General features: G+C 40.3%; 1 protein-coding gene across 1 annotated transcript in view; it reads right to left on the bottom strand.

Annotated features, from left to right (window-relative positions):
• Window positions 1-2,647: 2,647 nt before the first annotated feature.
• TMEM178A (transmembrane protein 178A) overlaps window positions 2,648-27,003 on the bottom strand; it is a 120,840-nt gene continuing 96,484 nt past the window's right edge. Inside the window, exons 2-4 of the mRNA XM_089681776.1 lie at window positions 12,531-12,644; window positions 8,411-8,548; window positions 2,648-3,449 (exon numbers count right to left, since the gene is read on the bottom strand). Of these exons, the coding sequence (XP_089537902.1) occupies window positions 3,208-3,449; window positions 8,411-8,548; window positions 12,531-12,644 (494 nt within the window). The 3' untranslated portion in view covers window positions 2,648-3,207. The remainder of the gene's footprint in view (window positions 3,450-8,410; window positions 8,549-12,530; window positions 12,645-27,003) is intronic.

The following is a 27,003-nucleotide window of genomic DNA, read 5'->3' as shown; positions in this document are numbered from 1 at the left end:
TGTGGTGAACGGGGAGAAGTCGAAACCCATTGAGATGTCAAATGGAACAAGACAGGGATGCCGACTGTCCCCACTGCTGTATGTTCTGTCACTGGAACCCTTGTTGTCAACAATAAGGGAGAATAGACATGTAAAGGGAATCCAGATAGATGATATAGAACATAAAGTGGCTGGCATTGCGGATGACTTGCTGTTCTATGTAGGAAATCCCAGGATAACACTCCCAAATTTAATGAAGCTATTGAGGGAATATGGGGAATTGTCAAATTTAAAGATTAATCCAATAAAAGCTGAGATTCTAAATATAAATATTTTAAAAAGTGAAAAAGATACAAAAGGAATTCCCCTTTATATGGAAGGATAGGGATATAAAATATTTAGGAGTAAAACTTACAGCTTCATATAAACATTTATATAAATTAAACTACATTTCATTGTTAAATGAGATCAGAGAGGAACTAAAAATATTAGAAGGAGGATGCCCGACATGGATAGGGCGTATAAATCTGGTAAAAATGGTAATTGTCCCTAAAATCTTATATAGATTTCAAATGATCCCAATCAAACTCCCAGAAGTCTTTTTTAAAGTAATTAAGAAAATGATAAGATATATATGGAGGAATAAAAAACCAAGAGTATCTTAGGAGTTGTTGAGTAGGAATAAAGAGAGAGGTGGATTGGGGGTTCCAGACTTTAGAAGATACTATAAAGCAGTAATACTGGCAAGAATTATAGACTGGACATATAACCATGAGAAAAGTTGGGTAAGAATTGAAAACAAACTCAGCAGAACAAATCTAGACAGAGTGGTGTGGGTGCCAACACAATATAGAGGTTTAAAAGATAATGTAAATATATACACTTTAAATGTCCTAAGGGCTTGGGATAATTTGCACAAAAGTATGAAGTGGGACTTCAATTCGATATTGATGCCATTGAGAAACACAGAGTTTTTTTCCCCCAGGCAGAGAAGAGATAGCAGGGAGATGGTTTAAAAAAGAAGAGGTCCAACTGAGAGATGTTTTGGTGGGGGGTAAATTGGAGTCACTTAAGGACTTGGAAAAAAAAAGGGAGAAATATTCACTAAGTTAGATGAATGGCGGTATTTCCAATTGAGATATTTTGTTGGGAATCTGTGAAAACCTCTAAGGACAAGAGATAAGTGGAATTTGTTTGAAAAGTTGTTGGGGACACGAGGTGATGGGAAACATGGGATTGCTAAAGTTTACAAAATTCTCACTGAATTAGACACAAACACAAAGCCAGCATATATAGTAAAATGGAAAAGTGATATGGGAGTTGTGATAGATGAAGAAAAACAGAAGAAAATATATAGATTAACTCACGAAAATATAAGTATGAAGGAAGTAGAAATAAATTATAAATGTTTAAGAAGATGGCACATTACACCAAATGTAGAACATAAGATGTGTGGAGAGAATTCACCGTTGTGTTGGAGGGGATGTGGAGAGATAGGTACGGTATACCATATAGGGTGGGGGTGCCCAAAAATCCAAATATTCAGGAGGACAATAATCTATCTGATAGGAATGATAACTGAAATAGATTTAGGGTTAGACCCAGAACTATGTATCTTGCATAATACAGATATAACAGTGAATAAAGATAAAGAATCAGGTATATGGTACTATCTTAATGCTGCAAAAGGTCTGATACCCAAGTTTTGGCGGAAAACAGAAGTGCAGACAGAGGAGGATTGGATAGAAAGAGTGGAGCAGATTAGAAAGATGGAAAAACTATATTATATTCAGGAAGATAAGATGGAGTCTTATAATGTGAAATGGGAGAAATGGGAAAAAGCCAGATTATACACGAAATATAGGAAAGTATAAAATGAAAGGTAGGATAAAATCCACTTGCTTTGGTAAGAAGATTGGGAGAAAATGCAGGAAGGGGGGATGGGGGTGGGGAGGGAGGGACAGAGAAATAATTTCTGAAAGGGTAAATAAAGGATAATGGTATTTTTTTTATATAATGTGATGATGATGGAAATATGTATTTAAACTGGAAAATCAATAAATATTTAAATTATAAAAAAAAATAAAATAACCCCCTCACCATAAAAGAAGGCAGCAAATGGGGTATATTCCCAATCAGTTGTGTTGATGACACAGACGGTAGTCATAATAAGCCCCCTTATCAACTCCTCTAAACCTGATAGCCATGGAAAAAAAGAAAAGACCATTCCAATTGCCTTATAATGCAAGCGTTAAGGTTTTGATAGGTAAGGTGTAATGATATGTCAGTTTTAGTCCCTATATTCTTATAGGTCCATGATTAAAATATTGTTGAAATTAGTATTAGACACATCCAGCGAGATTATTTCTGCAATGTTCATGAATATAATGATGCAATAGGAATCTAGAGATATTACAATAAACCACTTACGTGAAGAAAATAAATTTGGTAATGGGCAATATATACAAAAAACTTTCATTAGTTTCACTGTATTTTATAACAGTTTTCTATGGCACAGCAGGAATGACACAGTTTAAGAAATCACATCAGGTGATAAGATGCAAAATGGTTATAATAATTGAACAGGAGCTCAAATGGCTTTGAAACAGCTTGAATGTAAAACTTATCAAGCATGAGATTAACAACATAGCAATGTAACTCCTGAAGGTCTGTTTCCCAAAACGTATGTCTTTTTTTATTTTCTGTAAAATGATGACAAGCAAAAGCAAGAGAAAAATAGAAGCAGTACTATAGATGAAGGTTGTTTTTTTTTAACTAGGCAAAGTTTGCATGTTGACAGATCTGTCAGTGACGCACATAAACATGTTGCATAAATAATGGATTCTTAAAGCACTTGATTTCACAGTATTTCCATGCTTTGGAAGGCTGTGTCAGTTGTATTTGAGGACATTTAGTTTTACTTTGTTGTTAAACAAAGGACCGATTCTAGTTTATAATCCAACCATGTTACATTCCAGTGGGTAGTTTCCAGTAGTGCACAAGGCAGGCAAAGGGACTCAAGGGCAGAGCCAACAGTGGAGCAATGAAGGCCACTGGGTCAATAACTATTTATTTGTACATAGCAGGAAGCTATATCTTCCTTGAATCTTTTAAGCGTACAGTGTTTGTGCTTCCAACATAGTTTTTCTCAGTCTGTGCAATGGTTTAATCAGTTTTGTAGTGCACAGGGTTTCTTGAAAATGGCAGGAAAGTCATAGCTTGTGTCAGTCATACACAAGAGTCTCTGGCAAACTTTAGATGCAAAATCTTGGTCCTTCTGATAAATGGATAGGCAGTGCAGAGGCATCCAGCTGCCACTATCAAGCCCAAACTACACCAGGCAGAAAACAAAGACCAGCCGTATCCATGTTCCACATCACTTGGAAGCCCATAAATAAATTTTGGCAAGCGATTCAGATCATAGGAGACACTTGCTGCATAAGTACATAAAGAAATGGTGCAAAATATTCCTAAAACAAATCAGAGATATATGTTAGTAAAATATACAGAAAGTTTGTGATTTTTAAGCAATTTGATTTTTTTTATTTATTTTTAATGTAAAGTGTAACTATGCTTTCCATTACAGGGCATTAGAGCATTTACTCTTCCCTCCATAGCACATTTACATTAACTATGACAGGTCTCAGAAGCAGACACATTTTTAAAAAAAATTTCAGCATCCAATAGTGCTTGTCCACAACTGTGCATTGTTAATTTCACTGGCCCCTACATCTTTACAGGGCTTTGTAATGATGGGTTGGATCCAACAGCTTTCAAAAGGAGTTGTCAAAGTTGGATGCAGTGCCTAAAGATCAGTGTAATAGGGGTATAGCAGCCAAGTTAAAGAGCAATGTTATAGGGTGTAATAGCAGTCAGGTGACTATGCCTAACCACAGTATCACGTAGTCTGTGTAGGAATAATTTTTGTGTCAGTATGAGAATGATGGATACAATGTGAGGGTGACATTTATACTGGTTGGTCAGAGTTAGCAGCAGGATACTGATCTGTATGTGAAATCATGCATACAAACAGCCACTAAAATAAAGGTTTTTGTACAGTCATTTAGATATACATGATACTGCCACTATGGACCAGCATCCAAGTCCAAGATGAATTCTGACCCTGAAATTTTGTTGCCTGAACAAAGATATCATTATCTCGCTGGGAAAGGAAGATGAAGGTATTGTCAGATGGGGTGCCATGATCAATATGAGAGGTAATAAATACCTTTAAAAGTTACATTTACACATTGCATTGCATGGCAAGCTCACATGCTTCTAACATTGTCTATATTGCTCTAGACCAGAGGTCTCCAAAATTTCAAAACAAAGGGCCAGTTTACTGTCCTTGAACCTTTAGGCGGGCTAGACTGTGGCTAGTGGAAGTAGAAAATACCCTGGCATTGGGGTAAACAATGCCATAGTCTTTGTGGTCAGTGGGATTAAAAAAAATTGCATAATTGGTGCCAGTAGGAGGAATAGTGCCCCATCACTGGGGTCAGTGGGATAATTAGTTCCCCATCTCTGGTGTCAGTGAAAGGAGTAATTTCCCATCATTGGTGTCAGTGGGAGGAATAGTGCCCCATCACTGCTGTCAGTGGGAGAATTAGTTTCCCATCTTTGGTGTCAGTGAAAGGAGTAATTTCCCATCATTAGTGTCAGTGGGAGGTATAGTGCCCCATCACTGGTGTCAGTGGGATAATTATTTTCCCATCTCTGGTGTCAGTGGGAGAATTAGTTTCCCATCTCTGGTGTCAGCGAAAGGAGTAATTTCCCATCATTGGTGTCAGTGGAAGAAATAGTGCCTTTTAATAATGGAAGGAATAGTTCCCCAAGGGCAAGATAAAGGCAAGAAAAGGGCCACAGAATGGAGACCCCTGCTCTATACTCACTTCTTTAAAACTATTCTTGCTTCAGTATTAAAACAATTACCATTTTAATATTCAAAATCTTTAAAATTAAAATTTACAATGGACCAGCATATATACACATCAATGATTGTGTATGATTTATGTTAATTCTAATGCTGATTATACTGGTTAAGAAGTTTGCTTTCTGTAGGTATGCATTGAAATGCTTATTTTTATGAGTAAGCTACAACAATTTCAGGTATATTTTTTTCCCTGCTCGCTGACCCTTAGGTCTAAAGGTGGATATACTGTAATTATGGGCAAACCATTATCTATATTTTTTGGGTGGACACTATCTAGTAAGACTGAACTGGTCTTGGTTGTGACTCCTTACCTTGGCTCTTCACTGAATATGTAGCTGTTAGTAACAACCTAGTAAGAAACTGGCACAGACAGTAATGCATAGACTGCAGTTCCTGAACTCTGCTTCTGAAAAAAATAGTTGTCTGTCCATCATGCTGATCCTCTAGCTTTAATGTTTTCTTTATCACAGACCTGGCACAAATTCAGGAGTTGGGAGTGTATTCTTCAGTAGCTGCATATACATTTTGTAACACTCAAGCCATAATGGTGAATGTATTCACCTACAGTCAGGTCCATAAATATTGGGACATCGACACAATTCTAACATTTCTGGCTCTATACACCACCACAATGGATTTGAAATGAAACGAACAAGATGTGCTTTAACTGCAGACTGTCAGCTTTAATTCGAGGGTATTTACATCCAAATCAGGTGAACGGTGTAGGAATTACAACAGTTTGCATATATGCCTCCCACTTCTTAAGGGACCAAAAGTAATGGGACAAATGGCTTCTCAGCTGTTCCATGGCCAGGAGTGTGTTATTCCCTCATTATCCCAATTACAATGAGCAGATAAAAGGTCCAGAGTTCATTTCAAGTGTGCTATTTGCATTTGGAATCTGTTGCTGTCAACTCTCAAGATGAGATCCAAAGAGCTGTCACTATCAGTGAAGCAAGCCATCATTAGGCTGAAAAAACAAAACAAACCCGTCAGAGAGATAGTAAAAACATTAGGCATGGCCAAAACAACTGTTTGGAACATTCTTAAAAAGAAGGAATGCATTGGTGAGCTCAGCAACACCAAAAGACCCGGAAGACCACGGAAAACAACTGTGGTGGATGACCGAAGAATTCTTTCCCTGGTGAAGAAAACACCTTTCACAACAGTTGGCCAGATCAAGAACACTCTCCAGGAGGTAGGTGTATGTGTTTCAAAGTCAACAATCAAGAGAAGACTTCACCAGAGTGAATAAAGAGGGTTCACCACAAGATGTAAACCATTGGTGAGCCTCAAAAACAGGAAGGCCAGATTAGAGTTTGCCAAACGACATCTAAAAAAGCCTTCACAGTTCTGGAACAACATCCTATGGACAGATGAGACCAAGATCAACTTATACCAGAGTGATGGGAAGAGAAGAGTATGGAGAAGGAAAGGAACTGCTCATGATCCTAAGCATACCACCTCATCAGTGAAGCATGGTGGTGGTAGTGTCATGGCGTGGGCATGTATGACTGCCAATGGAACTGGTTCTCTTGTATTTATTGATGATGTGACTGCTGACAAAAGCAGCAGGATGAATTCTGAAGTGTTTCGGGCAATATTATCTGCTCATATTCAGCCGAATGCTTCAGAACTCATTGGATGCTGCTTCACAGTGCAGATGGATAATGACCCAAAGCATACTGCAAAAGCAACCAAAGAGTTTTTTAAGGGAAAGAAGTGGAATGTTATGCAATGGCCAAGTCAATCACCTGACCTGAATCCGATTGAGCATGCATTTCACTTGCTGAAGACAAAACTGAAGGGAAAATGCCCCAAGAACAAGCAGGAACTGAAGACAGTTGCAGTAGAGGCCTGGCAGAGCATCACCAGGGATGAAACCCAGCAACTGGTGATGTCCATGCATTCCAGACTTCAGGCTGTAATTGACTGCAAAGGATTTGCAACCAAGTATTAAAAAGTGAAAATTTGTTTTATGATTATTATTCTGTCCCATGACTTTTGGTCCCTTAAGAAGTGGGAGGCACATATGCAAACTGTTGTAATTCCTACACCGTTCACCTGATTTGGATGTAAATACCCTCAAATTAAAGCTGACAGTCTGCAATTAAATCACATCTTGTTCGTTTCATTTCAAATCCATTCTGATGGTGTATAGAGCCAAAAATGTTAGAATTGTGTCGATGTCCCAATATTTATGGACCTGACTGTATATGAACCTTCAAAAACATTATGTCTGTATTCTATAGAGGAGAGTCCAAAGATGAGGATATAGTTTCCATTGTTATTTGAATTCTCAAATCTTAAAATGCATTTTATATTGCTATATTATACAGAAGACCTCTTCTTACTTAGTTTGCATGTTCTCCCTGTGCCTGAGTGGGTTTCCTCAGGGTACTCCGGTTTCCTCCCAAACTCCAAAGACATGCTGGTAGGTTAATTGGATCCTGTCTAAATTAGCTCTAGTATGTGTATGTATGAATGTGAGTTAGGGACCAAAGCTTGTACGCCCCTTGAGGGTTCGGGGTTGATGTGAATGTACAGTATATTTGTAAAGCACTGAGTAAATTTGGCGCTATATAAAAACCTGTAATAAATAATAAATGAAGCTAACTTGATATTCCTTTCTGTGCCCTAATTTAGTCCAGTGTTCATATTGTAAGACAGGAAATTATGATGTAGAAGTGAAACGTAGGAACAGCCTTTTACAATTCACTGTACAGTAGAACTCAGAATGGAAGAGGAACAAGCAACACAAGAAATCACTCTGCTGTGCTGCACTGCTCATATGCTAAAAAAAGAACATGCTAATAGAATGCTTCCTTCTGTAAGGGTATTTGTACACTGCTGGTGTACAGAACTGTAATTTCCTTCTCATGTGGGCTGTACTGTTATTCCCATCACTTTTTCTCCTATTACAACACTGAAACTGCTTATCCCACTCAGCACATGGCAGATTCTTAATGTAAACTTGTTGCTATAGGTACACATCATTCAAACGTATATCTCTTGCATTTTACTTGCTCACTGCTGAATGACTTTATTCTTCAATTTTGCATTCTTTACTTGGTGCCTCCGTTGATAAGAACTAATAGGTGCTGGTATTCTTAACTTAGAAAATATTTCTCACTCTGAGCTCACAAAATGTTCACCTAGTGGGTTCCATGGTCCCAATAGCATTGCTTTCTTTAAGCCACATGCAGCTTAAAAGAATATAAAAGAATGGTTGGGCAGAGCACAACTGTGTGTCAAAAATTGGCAATTCTAAGCAGAAGACGTTTGAGAAGCCTGCTGTATTTTGCAGTATGGGGTTATGTAAATCCTAGATTAAAGGTAAATTGAACAAAACTTCTAACTTCATCAAAGTCCAATTGTACCTATAGGATGGTCAGTTTTGGTGCCATACATGCTGCTTAGTGTTGTGTTTTGCTAACCACATGGAAAGAAGGCTGTGTTCATTATGATTGGCCTATTTGTGAAAAAAAGAGAAAGTACCTGTCATTAGAAAAAGCAGTCCAGCCACGTGCTGTGTAAGACTCTCTTCCCAGAAGAAGCTGACTGTAGCAACTATGCATCCACATAAGAGTACTGCTGCAGCCATACCCAAGAACCCAGCAGTAATTCTTCTTAAATCTGTACCAGAAAGTGCAAAGAAGAAAAGAGGGTTAGTCTCTTCTCTCTGGTAGAATAATGCATTGGGTTTGATAAGAGTTTAGATTTTCTATTACATTTCATTTCCAGACATACCCATATGGAAGAAAAATATATTGGAAATATATTTTAAAAATATTCTTCCAAAATATATTGACATATATTTAAATGCTACAATTTTGGCCATATTAAATATATTTCAAAATATATTTCAATAAATAGATATATACTGTATGTTGAAATGCGTTTTAATTACAAAATATATGAAAAATATAAAAAAAATACATTTCAAATATACTGTATGTCTTTAAATATACAAATCTACATTTTTGGAATGCATTTACAAATATATGTAAAAATATATGTTAAAATTACTTTTATATATCTAAAAAAAATCTGAAGAATATATTTAAAAAAATATTTTTAAAAATATATATTTGTTAAAATATATTCTTCAGATTTCTTTTAACATATAAAAGTAATTTTAACATATATTTTTACATATATTTGTAAATGCATTCCAAAAATTTAAATTTGTATTTTTAAAGACATACAGTATATTTGAAATGTATTTTAAAAAATATTTTTCATATATTTTGTAAAACCGCATTTCAACATACAGTGTGTGTGTGTGTGTGTGTGCATGTATGTATATATATGTGTGTGTGTGTGTGTGTGTGTGTGTGTGTGTGTATGTATGTGTATATATATATATATATATATATATATATATATATATACACACACTATCTCACAGAAGTGAGTACACCCCTCAAATTTTTTGTAAATAGTTTATCTTATCTTTTCATGTGATAACACTGAAGAAATGACACTTTGCTACAATGTAAAGTAGTGAGTGTACAGCTTGTGTAACAGTGTAAATTTGCTGCCCCCTCAAAATAACTCAACAAACAGCCATTAATGTCTAAACCACTGACAACAAAAGTGAGTTTATGAACCCGTAATGGGCCCAATTAGCCATTTTCCCTCCCCACTGTCACGTGACTCGTTAGTGTTACAAGGTCTCAGGTGTGAATGGGGAGCAGGTGTGTTAAATTTGGTGTTATCGCTCTCACTCTTTCATACTGGTCACTGGAAGTTCAACATGGCACCTCATGGCAAAGAACTCTCTGAGGATCTGAAAAAAAGAATTTTTGCTCTACATAAAGATGGCCAAGGCTATAAGAAGATTGCTAAGACCCTGAAACTGAGCTGCAGCACAGACCATACAGTGGTTTAACATGACAGGTTCCACTCAAAACAGGCCTCGCCATGGTCAATCAAAGAAGTTGAGTGCATGTGCTCAGCATCATATCCAGAGGTTGTCTTTGGGAAATAGACGTATAAGTGCTGCCAGCATTGCTGCAGAGGTTCAAAGGTTGGGGGGTCAGCCTATAAGTGCTTAGACCATACGCCGCACATTGCATCAAATTGGTCTGCATGGCTGTCATCCCAGAAGGAAGCCTCTTCTAAAGATGATGCACAAGAAAGCCCGCAAACAGTTTGCTGAAGACAAACAGACTAAGGACATGGATTACTGGAACCATGTCCTGTGGTCTGATGAGACCAAAAGAAACTTATTTGATACAGATGGTATCAAGCGTGTGTGGCGGCAACCAGGTGAGGAGTACAAAGACAAATGTGTCAAGCATGGTGGTGGGAGTGCCATGGACTGGGTCTGCATGAGTGCGGCCGGCACTGGAGAGCTTCAGCTCATTATTATTATTATTATACAGTATTTATATAGCGCCAAAGGGTTTGCTCAGCGCTGTACAATAGCGAGGGGGACAGAACATGAGACAATACAGTAACAATACAATACATGAGGGGTTCAAGGGCCCTGCTCTTTCGAGCTAACAATCTAGGAGAGAGGGGATAGTGGTACAGGAGGAAGTGGCTGTGGGGCATAGAGTTGTGGGAGGAGTGGAGGAGATCGGTTCTTAGGTGAGGGTGGGGTAGGCTTCCCTGAAGAGATGGGTTTTTAGGGTGCGCCTGAAGGTGAGGAGGGTAGGTGAGTCTGATGGATTGGGGTAGGGAGTTCCAGAGGATGGTGGAAGTTCTGGAGAAGTCCTGGAGTCGGGCGTGGGAGGAGGAGACCAGGGAGCAAGAGAGTAGGAGGTCCTGTGAGGAGCGAAGGGCACGGGTAGGGTGGTATTTGGGTATTAGGTCAGTTAGGTAGTTTGGGGCGGCGTTGTGAATGGCTTTGTAGGTCAGAGTTAGTAATTTAAATTTGATGTGCTGGGCAATCGGGAGCCAGTGAAGGGATTGGCAGAGGGGGGTGGCAGATGTGGAGTGGTTGGTGAGGTGGAAGAGTCTAGCCGCTGAGTTCAGGATAGACTGGAGTGGGGATAGCGTTTGTTTGGGTAGGCCAGTGAGAAGGGAGTTGCAGTAGTCCACGCGTGAGATGATGAGGGAGTGTATGAGTTGTTTAGTAGTGTCTGGGGTGAGGAATGTACGTATCTTGGAGATGTTGTGGAGGTGGAGCCTGCATGATTTTGATAGTGATTGGACATGAGGTTGGAAGGAAAGGTTTGAGTCCAGGGTGACACCCAGGACTTTGGCGTGTGGGGTGGGATTGATGGTGGTGTTGCTAGTCGTGATGGAGAGGATGGGGGGGGGCGCAGGTTGGGGGGAAAACCAGGAGCTCGGTTTTGGACAGGTTTAACTTGAGGAAATGGAGCAACATCCAGTCTGATATGTCGTTCAGGAGGTGGGCGATGCGGGCGGAGAGAGAGGGGGTGAGGTGAGGGGTGGAGAGGTAAATTTGTGTGTCGTCGGCATAGAGGTGATAGTTGAAGCCGTGGGAGTGTATCAGTTTGCCAAGGGAGGAGGTGTAGATGGAGAAGAGGAGGGGTCCTGCGCCCCCCCCCCCCCATCCTCTCCATCCCGACTAGCAACGCTTGTTATACTTGCTGTGGAACCTAAGGGGATAATTCTCGGCATTGTGTAAAAATTCTCTTTGATCCCAACATGCATGAAGGTAAAAAAAAACCTTGAGCCTTTACAACCACTTTAATAATGTTTTTTTTTATTTTTATGTATTTTTTTTTATTCCGTACATGTTATATTTTTTCTTTTGTATGGGGTGTGGAGAGGGGTTGGTGAAATATTAGTGGTCTGGTGTTTCACTTTCATGAGATAGAAAGAGATTGAGGACAGGGAGTCCTTAAAGTGTAACTGCACTGCATCTGAGTACCACAAACTAAAAATGCTATACAATTCATTTTTAATATTCAAAACAAACTCCTTCATCCATCCATGTCTCCATGCTTTATTTTACTGAGAAATTATTTTGAAAAACACCTCCTGGCATTTTTGGCAGTGGCCATCTTGAGTAAGGGCAGATGATTCATGTAGCAGTTACTTCCTGCAATCCATCTGTCCTTAGCTCAGGCATAGGCTGAGCTGATAACTCTCCCTCCCCTCCTGAAGACTCCTGGGGTGTATGAGATTATTTGCCTAGGCATGGAAACCAGGAAGTAAATGAAGGAATGCAAAACAAAAAGTTAAAACAAGTAAATATGATATACTTTTTTTAATCTATTTACTAATGCTCGCAGCATAAGGATTAGAAATCGCCCATGTTGATTGAGAGAGCGAAGTTCCGCTTTATTCTCCTCCTCCTCTGGAGATGCACATGCACTTAATGAATGAACAAGAAAGCACACTATACATAGACTTCCTGTTTATTCGCAAACTGAAGACAATATAAACAATGTTTATCATGCTCCAGTTATGAATAAATGGTACAAGTGATCAGTATGTATGTTGCAGATTCAATAGATCGACAATATCTGTTGCCAACAATAAAACAAGTTTTAATGGCTTAAAATGATTTGTTTTCCTCACACAGAAACACACATACATACATATAAATACACATATCTAGAAATTGTGTTTCGTTAAATGTATCCTCTTCACCTTCACAACTGCTTTCTTGTGTCATTTGAAGCTTCCTACTTACGTAGAAGGTGCCACTCATCTTGCTGAATAGTCCTGGTCAAATTGAATGGAATGTTCCTCAGACGAATCGGCTGAGAGAAATGATACTTGATAGCTGTACATTTCTGAGCAATCCCTTTGAAGAGAAAGAGCAACTATTTAGAATACTTGTGCAAACATAAATATAAGACATTTATCTAGGAAGGACTTTGATGTTAAAGCTTAATTTACTAATTTGAAATTATGCAGAACAGAGAAATTTTAATTATGGCTGGTTAGCGGCATCTGACTTTAATTGCTTTTGAAGGAGCAAAGCCCCATTAAACAGTCAATTTTTATAACCGATACAATTTATATGTCACCTTTACTATAACATTATCAGGACCATATTTCCATCCCATGAGCTTACAGGCACAGAAAGGCTTAACAAAATTCTATTCAAGTATCAACTCTTAAAGTGGAGCTCCACGCAAAAGGGGAAGTTCCACTTTAAGGCTTCCTCCCCGCTCCCTGTTAGGGATCGGCACCTTTGGGGAGCGGGTATCTGAATTTGACCGGTTCTCACTCCCACTTCCGATGCAATCACCTAAGGCGATCAGAAGCAGAAGTTGTCCTCCCCCCTCCCCGTAGTCTTCTGGGACATGTGACAGGTCCCAGAAGACTACAAGACCATTCACAAAGTGCAGTTCTACATGCGCATGTGCAGTGGGCACCTGGGTGTGGAGCCGCAAGCTATCACAGCCGGGTGCCCACACTGAAGATGCCGGTGCCAGGAAGAGAAGACGGCCGGTGAAACCAGCCGTGATGAGGACACCACTGGACAAAAGGACAGGTGAGTGTCGGTATTTTAAAAGTCAGCAAGTACAGTTTTTGTAGCTTTTATTTTTTTTTAAAAAAACTTTTATTTTTTTTTTATTCAACTGGAACTCCACTTTAAGTAAAACTCTTAACTACCTTCTACTGCTCTCCGCTTTCTCCAATTTTTTTTTTTTTTCTTTTTTGCTTTTTGTTGCTGCAATCAGATTTCGTGTTAAATGGTGGGTATGTTCAGTCTCCACAGCTCCACTGTGGGAATGGAGCCACTCACTCTTGCTCCAATATGGACTATGCACTATGAGAACTTTTAGTAGCTAATGTGTACTGTGCTTTTCAACCAAATGCAAATGAGGGCCAAAAGGAACTCACAGAGGATGAAAAAGAGAGTAAGATGACTTAAAGAAAAATAGATTACAGGGCCATTAAGTAGTGGATGTGTATGGATTATGCTTGACGAATACGGATATCGTTTTTAATTTCACTTTAAGTCCCACCCATAAACAGGTCACAGGACAATCTTATACAGCTGGAAATTTATTTTTATCTTCACTGTTACATGTAGGTCAGTAAAAATGGTTTTTCAAATTGAACAAGTGTTGCAGTGTGAAAAAAAAATGGTAGGGTGAAAGGTGGAGCAATAGGAGGCAGTAAGCGAAGGATGAGAGGAGTGACACCAGCATCCATAAAGAATGGCAGGTCACCAGCCAAGCTGGGGCAGGGACTGTTAAAGTGGTAGCAGGCCATAGGTGTATTGGTTTAGTGGAATCGATAGGAATGGGGTTGGCTGAGGGGAAGGGACAGCAGGGTGACAGGAGGGAACAGGGGGCAGCATGGGAGGAGGGGGTTCATAGTTAGAAGCAGTGGTTCAGAATGAGAAAAGGGAGGTGGATGCAGGGTCCAAGGAGAGTAGTGTTGCCAACCTACCAGACAAATTCACTGACACAACACCCAAATTTAACTGGCAAAGACAAGTTTTTACTTGCATTTCCAAAAGTTAGAAAAATACAATTTTAAGTGCAAATTTCAGTATTTAGGCTACAAACAAGTACAATATTCAATTACCAATGTGAATTAAGGTAGATAAGGCAAAAAAAATGTATTTTTAATTTTTGATATAGTAAGCAAGTAGCTCAGGGACAGGACTCAGGAGGGCAAGAAACTAGAATGGAGAGGCACACGCACATGAAACTAACTCTCACAGTGACATTGACACATTGTGCAGAAGAACAGATGATGGTGACACCTCAATGACATGACACATCTCCTGAGTCACAGTGACAGCCAGGTGTTGCTTTCAGTCCAAAGAGCACTGACAGTCCTACTCCCTGCTTGCCTTGATCCTGTCCCGCAGACTCGCACATGAGGCTGCAGCGCTCCACTCTGCTCCATTGCGCCGTGAAAGCAAACAACACCCTTAGCCACTTCCTCCGTTAAACCTGCCCCCCCCCCCCCCACCATGGAGAAGCTTTGCAGTGGGTGAGGAGGGACAGGAGTGGCATCATAATTATAGTAAAAAGTGATAAAGGTAGAAGGGAAAGATGGAGGAACACATTAACATACGGGGGTTCAGGGTGACAGAAGGATAAATGAACAGGAGGAAATGCTGAGACTGCCAGGCAAACAGTACAGGGCTCCGTTCTAATCTGGCAGTTAGCAACTCAGCAAGGGTTTATTTTCCCACATTGTGAAAGTAATAACTACTAAGCTGCATGCCTCTGCCTCTGTAACATCGTGCCTTTACAAAGAGGTCCTGTGTGCCCTCAAATCGTGATGTTGGTGCTATGTTGTAGGTAGAGCCACCACTGGACATTCACCCCTAAGTCTTCAGGGGTAATATAGGCCCTTTCTTCAATACATGCTGCAGACAGAATAGCAATCCTTCCCCTCTGCACTACAGTAAATATGTTACATATTCCACTCTCCGGATATCTATAAAGTGGTGGATTTAGTACTACAGTGTATGAGGGGAGGCTCGTCCTAGGCGGTATTGCTTATGAATGAATCCCTATAGGTATATGCCTAGCATGCTTGGTCTAAAAAGCACTTGTACTTTGGGAGCACATATATCATTTCAAATCACCAACCTACTTGTTTTGAGAGTCCACTAAGTCATTATGAGCAATGGCAAATTCTCCCATTTTTTTTGACCTGTGTGTTCACCAGTTTGGTTGATTTTCACTTGTATACGAGACACCATATTAGTAAGGACCTGTTGTAGGAGGGATTTCAGTGAAATTAGTATATTTTGTTAAAACACTCTAAGTAAGGCCAGAGTTTCTTGTATTAAAGTGTCTTAAACCTAGACTATGAAAACTCTCATTACATGCTATATAACAGAGTGTGCATACAAACAAAGTCACCAAAGCATTTGTTTTGTGTAGAGTGATATATACCTGGTTGATCCTGCCTTCAGCTGTCCCTCCCATCTTCTCTGTTCCTCACTGCAGCCCGAGATTGTGTAGACCGTTGTCATTTAATGAGCATGCCCCAGTTTCAGTTCCCTCCTAAGCTCTGACATGACTATAGAGTGACACATGTTCACATATACACAGTGGTAAATGACACTCTCCTTTTTCCCTCCCTCCCTCCTCCTCCTCCATGTCCTCCTATTGCTAAGCACTAACGGGGACAGAATATAATATGTTGATTGATTACATTCACTAAGAAACTCACAAAAAGCTTAGTTTAATTATTAATCAACATTAAATATATTAAATGTAATAGCTGTAATAGTTAATACCTGTAAAATAAAAGGGCCTTGGATCCAGGGAACGCTAAGTCCAGAATTTAATGGGTAGTGACTGAGGCTAAGGACACATCTAAAATCTTATCAAGTATAGATTTCACATAAGACCAAAAGGGTTGAATGTTAGGGCATTGCCAGAATATGTAGTATAGGGAGCCTTTTCCCTGGCTACATCTCCAACAAGATTTAGATAACTTAGAATGGCAGGCATGTAACATCTCAGGCTCTTTGTACCAAAACATCATCATGATCTTATAGACATTTTCTCTATACACCACACAAAGGGAGGATTTAGAGGCAGATTCCCATAGTCTTTCCCAGGACTTCACAGCAATGGGGCACCGAAGGGCCTGGGCCCATTTACACATATATAAGTGGCAGGCCTCAGAAACTTTACAGCTATAGATTAGACATGGTGGTGCCTTGGGCACAAATGTATTTAAATTTAGTAGGCCAATCCAGAATAAGGGATGGGAAGAGGGAAAAGAAAATAATGTTTGAAATAAAGGTATGAATAAGAAAAGAAAAATAGGAATATGACGTTTAGTCTGTAATTCCCCAAAGGTTTGGGGATTAATGAGATGTGAAGCTGGAAAGTTGCTACATTATCCCAAGGCATCGTTTAGTATCACTTTACATGTCATGTTATGCTGAGCTGAATGTGATCCGGAAGATGTGGCTGAACTTTCACTTATTGGACCTTTGGCTGGGGGAGAAGTCACTTATGAGGTTCTGTGTCAAAGGTAGGAGTAGCTGTATGGTCTTTCAGAAGTTCATGGCCCCTGACATCCTGGCACCCAGCTATGGGGAAGATGACCATTAGTTTATGGGGTTTAGCCTTCTTAGGCTTTCTTTGAGACAATATCCTACTCCCTTGGTATACAGGTATTGTGTACTATCTATCCATTTTCCTCCTTTGTTTTCTTGTCCAATTTCTTCACTGAAAGATGCAAGGGACAACAAGGGAAAGGTGGAAATACAACAGCATAGGAAAAAAACAAAACAACGAAACAATATGGGGGGGGGGGGGGGGTTTACGAGTAAAAAGAGCATTTCAGGAGAAAAGGTTTTTAATCTGAGTACATTGGATTTTAACAAAGAAGAACTAAAAGCATTGGACTTGAGCCTGAAGTTTGCACCAGACAAAAGATAGAGAAGGTTGATACTTATATTGACACAGAGCCACTTTTGAGAAAGCTAAACAGGTGTCAGGAATTCATTTCTTAGAAGTATTTAACAGTTGGTTGGAAGGCGATATAAAGAACATTAAAGTAAAAGGTTCTAAAAGTAAAGAAATATGGGCAAACATAAGAGAGATTGAGAAGATGAAGAATGGGCTAACTAGACCTGCTGATGGGGGTGGGGGGAATTGTGATCTTCAATAAAGAGGGTTATAAAGAGGAGATGATAAAAATATTGAACACTGAAGGTACATATAAAGAACTATCAGGTAATCTGAATGAGTAAAGCTTAAAAAGTCAATCAAGAAAGAAAAAGAATTCTTAATAATAAAGAATTGAGATTTTCAGAGCCAGAAGCACCAGTAACTCAGGACATGTATTATGTGCCAAAAATTCATTAAAATCGAGATCAACCCCCAGGGAGACCTATAATTAGTGGGATGAACTCTTTTCATCAGATTAGGTGAATACTTGGATTTGTTCCTGCAGCTGCTAGTGGTCACCAGTAAAACACATCTAAGAGACAGTAAGGAATTGATTTCCATGTTAAAGGATATCTATCTCTCTGTAGAAAGAATTGTATCTTTTTTTTTTAATCGTGTAACTGTTTATTGTGCAAAAATATCATAGAACTGACAATCAGCGTACAAGCCCCATTAATAGAGAACAAAGAGAATTATATCTTCGTAACAATTTATGTCAATTTGTTATATACTAACATGAAACAGAAAGATGAGCTCATGGCAGTTAAATTGGACATTGGAAAGTAAATTTGATTTAAAACGGGTAGATTACATTTCTGAGGGATTAGAATTAGCCATGTCCAAAAAATTACTTCTAGTATGATAATGAGTATTTTGTACAGTACACAAGAAAGGAGTGACGGAGCAAAATATGCACCCAGCATGGCAAATATTTTTATGAGCAAATGAGAAGAGGAAATTATATATGGCAAAGAATGGTCACAATTTATGTTCTATAAGAGATTTATAGATTATAGTATTATGGGATGGGTTTGAGAAACCTTTAGAATGATTTATGAATTAGTTAAATGACAATCAATATGATATGTCCTTCACAGGAGGGTGGAGAATTGAGCAAAAAAATTTTTTTGCCATCTGGTAGTGTTCAAATAATAAGGAAAATTCTGTACGAAAACCTTTTTCGAGGATACAGATAGGAATGGCTATGGTATATACCCATATACAGTCAGGTCCATAAATATTGGGACATCTACACAATTCTAACATTTTTGGCTCTATACACCACCACAATAGATTTGAAATGAAACAAACAAGATGTGCTTTAACTGCAGACTGACAGCTTTAATTTGAGGGTATTTACATCCAAATCAGGTGAACGGTGTAGGAATTACAACAGTTTGCATATGTGCCTCCCACTTGTTAAGGGACCAAAAGTAATGGGACAGAATAATAATCATAAATCAAACTTTCACTTTTTAATACTTGGTTGCAAATCCTTTGCAGTCAATTACAGCCTGAAGTCTGGAACGCATAGACATCACCAGAAGCTGGGTTTCATCCCTGGTGATGCTCTGCCAGGCCTCTACTGCAACTGTCTTCAGTTCCTGCTTGTTCTTGGGGCATTTTCCCTTCAGTTTTGTCTTCAGCAAGTGAAATGCATGCTCAATTGGATTGAGGTCAGGTGATTGACTTGGCCATTGCATAACATTCCACTTCTTTCCCTTAAAAAACTCTTTGGTTGCTTTTGCAGTATGCTTTGGGTCATTGTCCATCTGCACTGTGAAGCGGCGTCCAATGAGTTCTGAAGCATTTGGCTGAATATGAGCAGATAATATTGCCCGAAACACTTCAGAATTCATCCTGCTGCTTTTGTCAGCAGTCACATCATCAATAAATACAAGAGAACCAGTTCCATTGGCAGCCATACATGCCCACGCCATGACACTACCACCACCATGCTTCACTGATGAGGTGGTATGCTTAGGATCATGAGCAGTTCCTTTCCTTCTCCATACTCTTCTCTTCCCATCACTCTGGTATAAGTTGATCTTGGTCTCATCTGTCCATAGGATGTTGTTCCAGAACTGTGAAGGCTTTTTTAGATGTCGGTCGGCAAACTCTAATCTGGCCTTCCTGTTTTTGAGGCTCACCAATGGTTTACATCTTGTGGTGAACTCTCTGTATTCACTCTGGTGAAGTCTTCTCTTGATTGTTGACTTTGACACACATACATCTATCTTCTAGAGAGTGTTCTTGATCTGGCCAACTGCTGTGAAGGGTATTTTCTTCACCAGGGAAAGAATTCTTCAGTCATCCACCACAGTTGTTTTTCCGTGGTCTTCCGGGTCTTTTGGTGTTGCTGAGCTCACCGGTGCGTTCCTTCTTTTTAAGAATGTTCCAAACAGTTGTTTTGGCCACACCTAATGTTTTTGCTATCTCTTTGATGGGTTTGTTTTGTTTTTTCAGCCTAATGATGGCTTGCTTCACTGATAGTGACAGCTCTTTGGATCTCATCTTGAGAGTTGACAGCAACAGATTCCAAATGCAAATAGCACACTTGAAATGAACTCTGGACCTTTTATCTGCTCATTGTAATTGGGATAATGAGGGAATAACACACACCTGGCCATGGAACAGCTGAGAAGCTAATTGTCCCATTACTTTTGGTCCCTTAACAATTGGGAGGCACATATGCAAACTGTTGTAATTCCTACACCGTTCACCTGATTTGGATGTAAATACCCTCAAATTAAAGCTGACAGTCTGCAGTTAAAGCACATCTTGTTCGTTTCATTTCAAATCCATTGTGGTGGTGTATAGAGCCAAAAATGTTAGAATTGTGTCGATGTCCCAATATTTATGGACCTGACTGTATATGTGTTGAAACACATTGTTTATGTATTTTGTGCAACTATATTAGTATTCAGTAGAGATATATTCTTTAACCAGTAGATGGCAGTGTTTATAGCTGCATCTATAATAAACACTGTCTTTTCTCTGAATAAAGTTTCCTTGTTGCAGTGAAGCAAGCAGAAAAGCACATGTGGACTGAGCATTGTCTGTTCTGTAGGGCTATGTACAGAATTTCACACAAACTGCATTTCCACATGGACACAGACAAACAGCTCTTTCTTCAAAATAACAAAAGGGGCATGCACATACTACTCACCTTGTTCCCACCCCTCTTCCCTATTTATTAGGCTCGTCCATCTCCTTGGGATCGGTCTTGAAGAAGGAGCTCTGCACATGCTCCAAAACCTGTCACCACCCCACGCTCACCTCACTTCCAGCTTGCGTTCCACCTGGACAGCGTGCGTTCCAACATGTGCTCCAGCGTTCCCGGAAGAGCGGCAGCCATCTTGACACCTCATCCTGAGCTCCCCCTGCCGCTGCTAGCCGGCACGGCGGATGCCTCACAGTGGATAGAGCCCCGCACTCTGATTGATTAAGGATATTAAGAGCCTGTTTATTCTTCCATTATGTAAGTGGTTTTAACCGTTCTCATTAAAGCTATTTTGGAGTTACTGCACTTAAAAGCGCCTTCTTGTCTCATCTGTAAATCTGTGATTATCTTTTGTATCCAAAGGATATTGTTGGATTGTATGTGGTTACTAGAGGTACACGGTTATTTGTTTTGTCAAGGAAGAGCCAATCTCAGCAATAAACTGTATTTGATTAGAAAGCTATACCAAACCAAGCTGATGAAAGGCCAGGATATGCAGGATTACATAAGGCACACCCTGGAAATGGTTGAATGCCTAAGAGGTATAAGAAAATAAATAAAATAATTTCTAACAGATTTTTATTTTGCAGCACTATTACTCAGTGGTTTACCATAAGTTTATGAAACGCTTGTCACGGCACTTGATGCACGTCCAGATCATGAACTGACATTGAAATATGTTAAGGTCAAGCTTATGGGTGAATATAAGCACCAAACAGAAAGAATTAATAGTGACGGTGCTTCTATCGCAGAGTCTGTTTTACCATTTCAGGCACTTTTACCCCCTTTCTGCCCAGGCCAAATTTCACCTTTCAGCACTGTCGCACTATAAATGACAATTGTCATGCAACACTGTACCCATATGAAATCTTTATCTTTTTTTCCCACAAATAGAGATTTCTTTTGGTGGTATTTAATCACCACTGGGTTTTTTTATTTTTTGCACTATAAATGAAAAAAGACTGAACATTATGAAAAAAAATGCATTTGTTTTCATTTCTGTTATAAAATTTTGCAAATAAATAATCTTTCTACTCAAATTTAGGCCAAAATGCATTCTGCTACATGCCTTTGGTGAAAATAGCCCAAATCAGTGTTTATTATTTAGTTGGTAGGAAAGTTATAGAGTCCACAAACTATGGTATATATAAATACCCCCAAAATGACTGCTTTTCGGAAAGTAGACAGTCTGAGGTATTTAGTAAGAGGTGTGGCGAGTTTTTTGAAATAGTAAATTTTTCCAAAAAATTATGACAAAAAAATGACAAACTGCTAAAACTAATGGCCACTACTCAATATTCTTACTACTTGACCTCTTTTGATACAGTTGACCATCCCCTCCTCCTAAAAAATCTCTACTCTCTTGGCCTCCGAGACTCTGCTCTCTCCTGGTTCTCCACCTATCGCAGCGCGCCTTCACCATTACAGTATCTATAACTCTGTGTCCTCCTCTCCACTTCCTCTTTCTGTAGTGGTCCCTCAAGGCTCTGTCCTTTGACCCCTTCTCTTCTCCATCTATACCTCCTCCCTTGGTCACTTGACAAACTCCCATGGCTTTAAGTACCATCTCTATGCTGATGACACACAAATGTACCTTTCTACTCCTCACCTCGCCCCTTCAGTCTCCTCTCGCATTTCTAACCTACTAAGTGACATATCGGCATGGATGTCACTCCACTTCCTCAAACTAAATCTTTCCAAAATGGAGCTCATACTATTCCCCTCCAGCCTGTGCCTCCTCCCCAGACTTCTCCATCAAAATCAATAATACAACAATCACTACCTCCCCTCAAAACAGGGTACTAGGTGTAATCCTAGACTCCCATCTGTTCTTTCATCCCCAAATCCAATCACTGTCCAAATCTTGTAGACTTCACCTCCGCAACATCTCAAAGATACGCTCGTTCTTAACCACTTGTCCACCGGGCACTTATACCCGCTTCCTGACCCGGCCAATTTTCAGCATTCAGTGCTGTCGCACTTTGAATGACAATTGCGCGGTCATGCAACACTGTACCCATATGAAATTTTTATAATTTTTTTTCACACAAATAGAGCTTTCTTTTGGTGGTATTTAATAACCACTGTTTTATTTTTTGCGCTATAAACAAAAAAAAGCAAAAAACATAAAAAAAAGTGTTTCTTTGTTTCTATTATAAAACTTTGAAAACATGTAATTTTTCTCTTTCACTGATGTGCGCTGATGAGGCTGCACTGATAGGCAGCACTGATGAGGTGGCATGGATAGACGGCACTGATGGGCACTGATTGAGTTGGCACTGATGATGCTGCACTGATAGGCAGCACTGATGAGGTGGCATGGATAGGCGGCACTGATGGGCACTGATTGAGTTGGCACTGATGATGCTGCACTGATAGGCGGCACTGATAGGCAGCACTGCTGGACACTGACAGGCAACACTGTTGGGTGGCACTGATGGGTGGCACTGATGTGCAGAGGTGGGTGGCACTGCAGGGCACAGGTGGGTGGCACTGATGGGCAGAGATGGGTGGCACTGAAGGATACAGCTGGACGGCACTACTGGGCACTGATTTATCAGTGTCGATCACTTCTCTGACAATTGCCGGTTATCAGAAAGTGCAGCCGACAACCGGCAACTGTACTTACCCGGTGATCTGCTGTGTCATTGGACACAGCTGATCACGTAGTAAAAGGCCACTGTGATTGGACATTTACCGTATCACCGCTGGGGCCGCGCGTGTTCTGGAATTATTATTATTATTATTCTACAGGATTTATATAGCGCCAACAGTTTGCTCAGCGCTGTACAATATAACGGGAGACAATACAGCAACAATACAGTTAAATACAAGAGGGATAGGAGGGCCCTGCTCCTTGGAGCTTACAATCTAGGAGTGACGTCCATGGATGTCCTTGCAGAACTAGACAACAGTGCTGTAGCCGTCTTTCAGCTATAGCGTGGTAGGGAAGAGGTTAACCTCTGAAACCACTAAGCAACTTATTCACTCCCTGGTTATCTCTCGCCTTGACTATTGTAACTCCCTTCTCATTGGCCTACCTAATCACAGGCTGTCCCCTCTTCAGTCTATCATGAATGCTGCTGCGAGACTCCTCTACCTTACTAACCGTTCCATATCTGCCATCCCTCTCTGCCAATCCCTCCACTGGCTTCCCATAGCCCAACGAATAAAATTCAAAACATTAACAATAACATTTAAAGCCATTTATAACTCTGCCCCAAATTACATCACCAATCTTGTCTCCAAATATTACCCAAACTGTACTCACCGCTCCACGCACGACCTCCTGCTCTCTAGCTCCCTTGTCTCCTCCTCCCATGCTTGTCTCCAGGACTTCTCCAGAGCACCCCCTATCCTCTAGAATGCTCTACTCCAATCTATCCGACTATAGCCTACCCTGCCCACTTTTAGGTGTTCTCTGAAAACCTATCTCTTCAGGGAAGCCTATCCCGCCTTCAGCTAATAACGGAATCTTCTATTCCTCATATCAGTTCATCCCCCAAAGTTATTACCTTTTGTACCACCAGCCCCTCCCTCTTAGATTGTAAGCTCCAAGGAGCAGGGCCCTCCTAGCCCTCTTGTATTGAACTGTATCCAGTGGTGTATTTCGGTTTTGTGCTGCCCTAGGCACTAACATCTCCCCCCCCCCCCCCCATCTAAATTGAGAGCAAAATATATAAAGAGGGAGAGAAAGAGAAAAAGAGAGATAAAGAGGGAGAGGGGGAGAAAGAAAGATAGAGAGAGAGATAAAGAGCGAGTGATAAAGAGAGAGGGAGAGAAAGAGAGAGAGAGAGAGAAAGATAGGGGGAGAGAGATATAAAGAGAGTGAAAGAGATAAAGAGGGAGGGAAAGAAATTGATATAAAGAGAGGGAAAGAGAGATGAAGAGGGAGAGAAAGAGGGAGGGAGAGAAAGAGATATAGAGAGAGATTTAAAGAGAGGGAGAAAGAGATGGAGGGAGAGAAAGAGAGAGAGAGAGAGGGAGGGAGAGAAAGAGAGAGAGAGAGAGAGAAAGAGAGAGAGAGAAAGAGGGGGAGAGAAATATCAAGAGAGAGAAGAGAGGTATAAAGAGAGAGAAAGAAGGAGAGAGATAAAGAGAGAGGGAGAGAAAGAGAGTGTGAAAGATAAAGAGGGAGGGATAGAGAAAAAAGATAAAGAGGGAGGGAGAAAAAGAGATATAAAAAGAGAGAGGGAGAGAAAGAAAGATAAAGAGGGAGAGAAGGATAGAAAAAGATAAAGAGTGAGTGATAGAGGGAGGGAGAGAAAGAGATCAAGAGAGAGATAGAAAGATAGAGGGAGAGAGAGAGTGAAAGAGATATGAGAATGTTTTGAAAATCACCACAGCTAATGGGCAAATAATGGAATCAGCAGGAACAGGAGATGGTTTTCTTTACTGTCCTATTTCCCATAGTGTCACCAGAAAGATATCTGTGAAAAATGTTCTGTATACCACTAATCTTTTGTCAGGGAAGAAGTTCACAAAATAAGGCAATGTAGTGACCTTCCAAGGTGACAGCTGTGTCATCACAAAAGGGGATATCTTACTTGCAAAGGATAGAATTAAGATGAAACTTAAGTTTCAAAAACAACTTAAGTGTGTTCAGGTGTGACAGGGAGGCAGCAGGGACCCCCTGGAGCATGGGGAGAGCAGTACCCGAGGCACATGCCACCAGCAATGACAAATGTGCCCCCTAGTAACAAATTATAATCCTAATGTAAAACAGAGAGCCCCTCCTGGTCCTAGTATTTTTTAGGGATTTTTCTGTTAGTGTCAGTAGGTGTCAGTAGGTGTTGTGTGGAGGGGTAAGGGGCGGTGTGTGTCTGTTCCTGACTGTCAGTGTTGTGAGGTGAGCAGAGTGGGGGGTACAGAAGGTCCTCTATAGGTGGCACAGACCTGAGCAGTGTCTTTCCTCACCAGTGACAGCGGTCTTAGCTATCAGACAGTACTCTGCTCCTTGCTCAGCTCTGTGACAGTTCAGTGTCCATCCTGTCCGGTCAGCAGCAACACTTCCTCCCCCATCCCGAGCTGCTCTCACAATCCTCACTGAAACAAGTGAATAGTGAGTATCTTGGATTTAGTACTCTGGAGGTGCCACTGGGAGGCGATGTGATGGCACCTCACAACACACAGGCATGTTATAACATAAAGCATGTTATACATTTAATTTAAATAAAACATAAATGGCTATTCACAAAAAATACTGGAAATTGATACGTAAGCAAATGACTTTACAAACAGAAGAACATTTGGAAATTCCCTAAATATAGATCTCGGACTCCTGTGCTAGAAAGGAACAGCAAGTGCTGTAATGGGCAATGTATTTCTGAGGTCTGCCACCTTGCTCAGAGCCTGCAGATCTAGATCAGCATTTCTAAACCTTTTTACCCCAGAGGAATCATGAAAATAATGTTCATGTCTTGGCAAACCCCCTCTAAAATTAAAATTGTGTCAGGGGGTAGACTGTTCCTTAAAGCTGATCTGCACCTTTTGATATACTTTACATAGTTCGTTTTGTCCAAGCTATGTGTCCCTCACTATGTACCTCACCTGGGAGGCCACTGGATGTGCAGTATAAATTTGATAGTCAGGGAGGTGGGCTGATGATGTCACAACCTCTGACACAGGCAGAGGAAGCTTTGTATTCCTTGATCGAAAACATCGCTTACTCTGAATGGCTGAACGCCGCTGTGATAGACTCTACTGTGTTCTGGGCATGAGACTGGAAGTCTCGGCTCAAACCTGGAACAAAGTACGGTATGCAGTATGTAGCCACAGCTACATACAGATTATACCGTGCAACCAGTGGCCTCACAAGTTAGTGTCCCAAACGAACTATGTAAAATATATCAAAAGGTGGGCATCAGCGTTAAGCTGGGTATGCACCCATAATTGTTTTTTTTTTTTCTTTCGTTTAGCCAGAGAGGTGGATGGAGGAATCTTCCCCGCTGTGTTTTTGCCTTCTGACATCAAGACTCCTCTGCTGGAGCAAGGAGTTACCAGGTATTGGGTCACAATGTATCATGTCAGTTTTGAGAGAACTGTTGGTTTTAATGTCCCATTGGACATAGCTCTGTATATGTGTAGCCATCAGTTGCTTTATCTGGGAAGTGGCACAGAAAATGTCAAGAAAGGAAACAGAAGGGGGGATATTGGCCAGGTGCGCTGGCAAGACTGAAAATACAAGCACATAGACCTCCCTTACCAAGTTTTCCTTTAGTAGATGCTAGATCAATAGCTCCTAAAATAGACGAGCTGCCAGTTACAGACTGGTTCAGAAATCTTGTTTACTGATAATAAATGAAACCTGGCTTCATCCTCTTATACCAGATGCTACCAGGCAAATACTGGGGAGGACATTTTATCGACAGGATAGAAACCGTAATTCATAAAAGAGTAGAGGAGGGGGTCTTTGTATTTATATATTTAATGACAGGTGTTCAGACAGTAAGGTTGAGGAAAATTACTGTTCTCCAGACTTAGAATTAATGTTGGCTAAGTGCAGATCATTTTATTTGCTGAGAGAGTTTACTGTGGTGATCGTT

Source organism: Staurois parvus, unplaced genomic scaffold (genome assembly GCF_062004578.1).
Source record: "Staurois parvus isolate SC_StPar_1 unplaced genomic scaffold, SC_StPar_1.0 ptg000277l, whole genome shotgun sequence".
Lineage (NCBI taxonomy): Eukaryota > Metazoa > Chordata > Amphibia > Anura > Ranidae > Staurois > Staurois parvus.
This window is presented reverse-complemented; position numbering and strand designations above follow the sequence as displayed.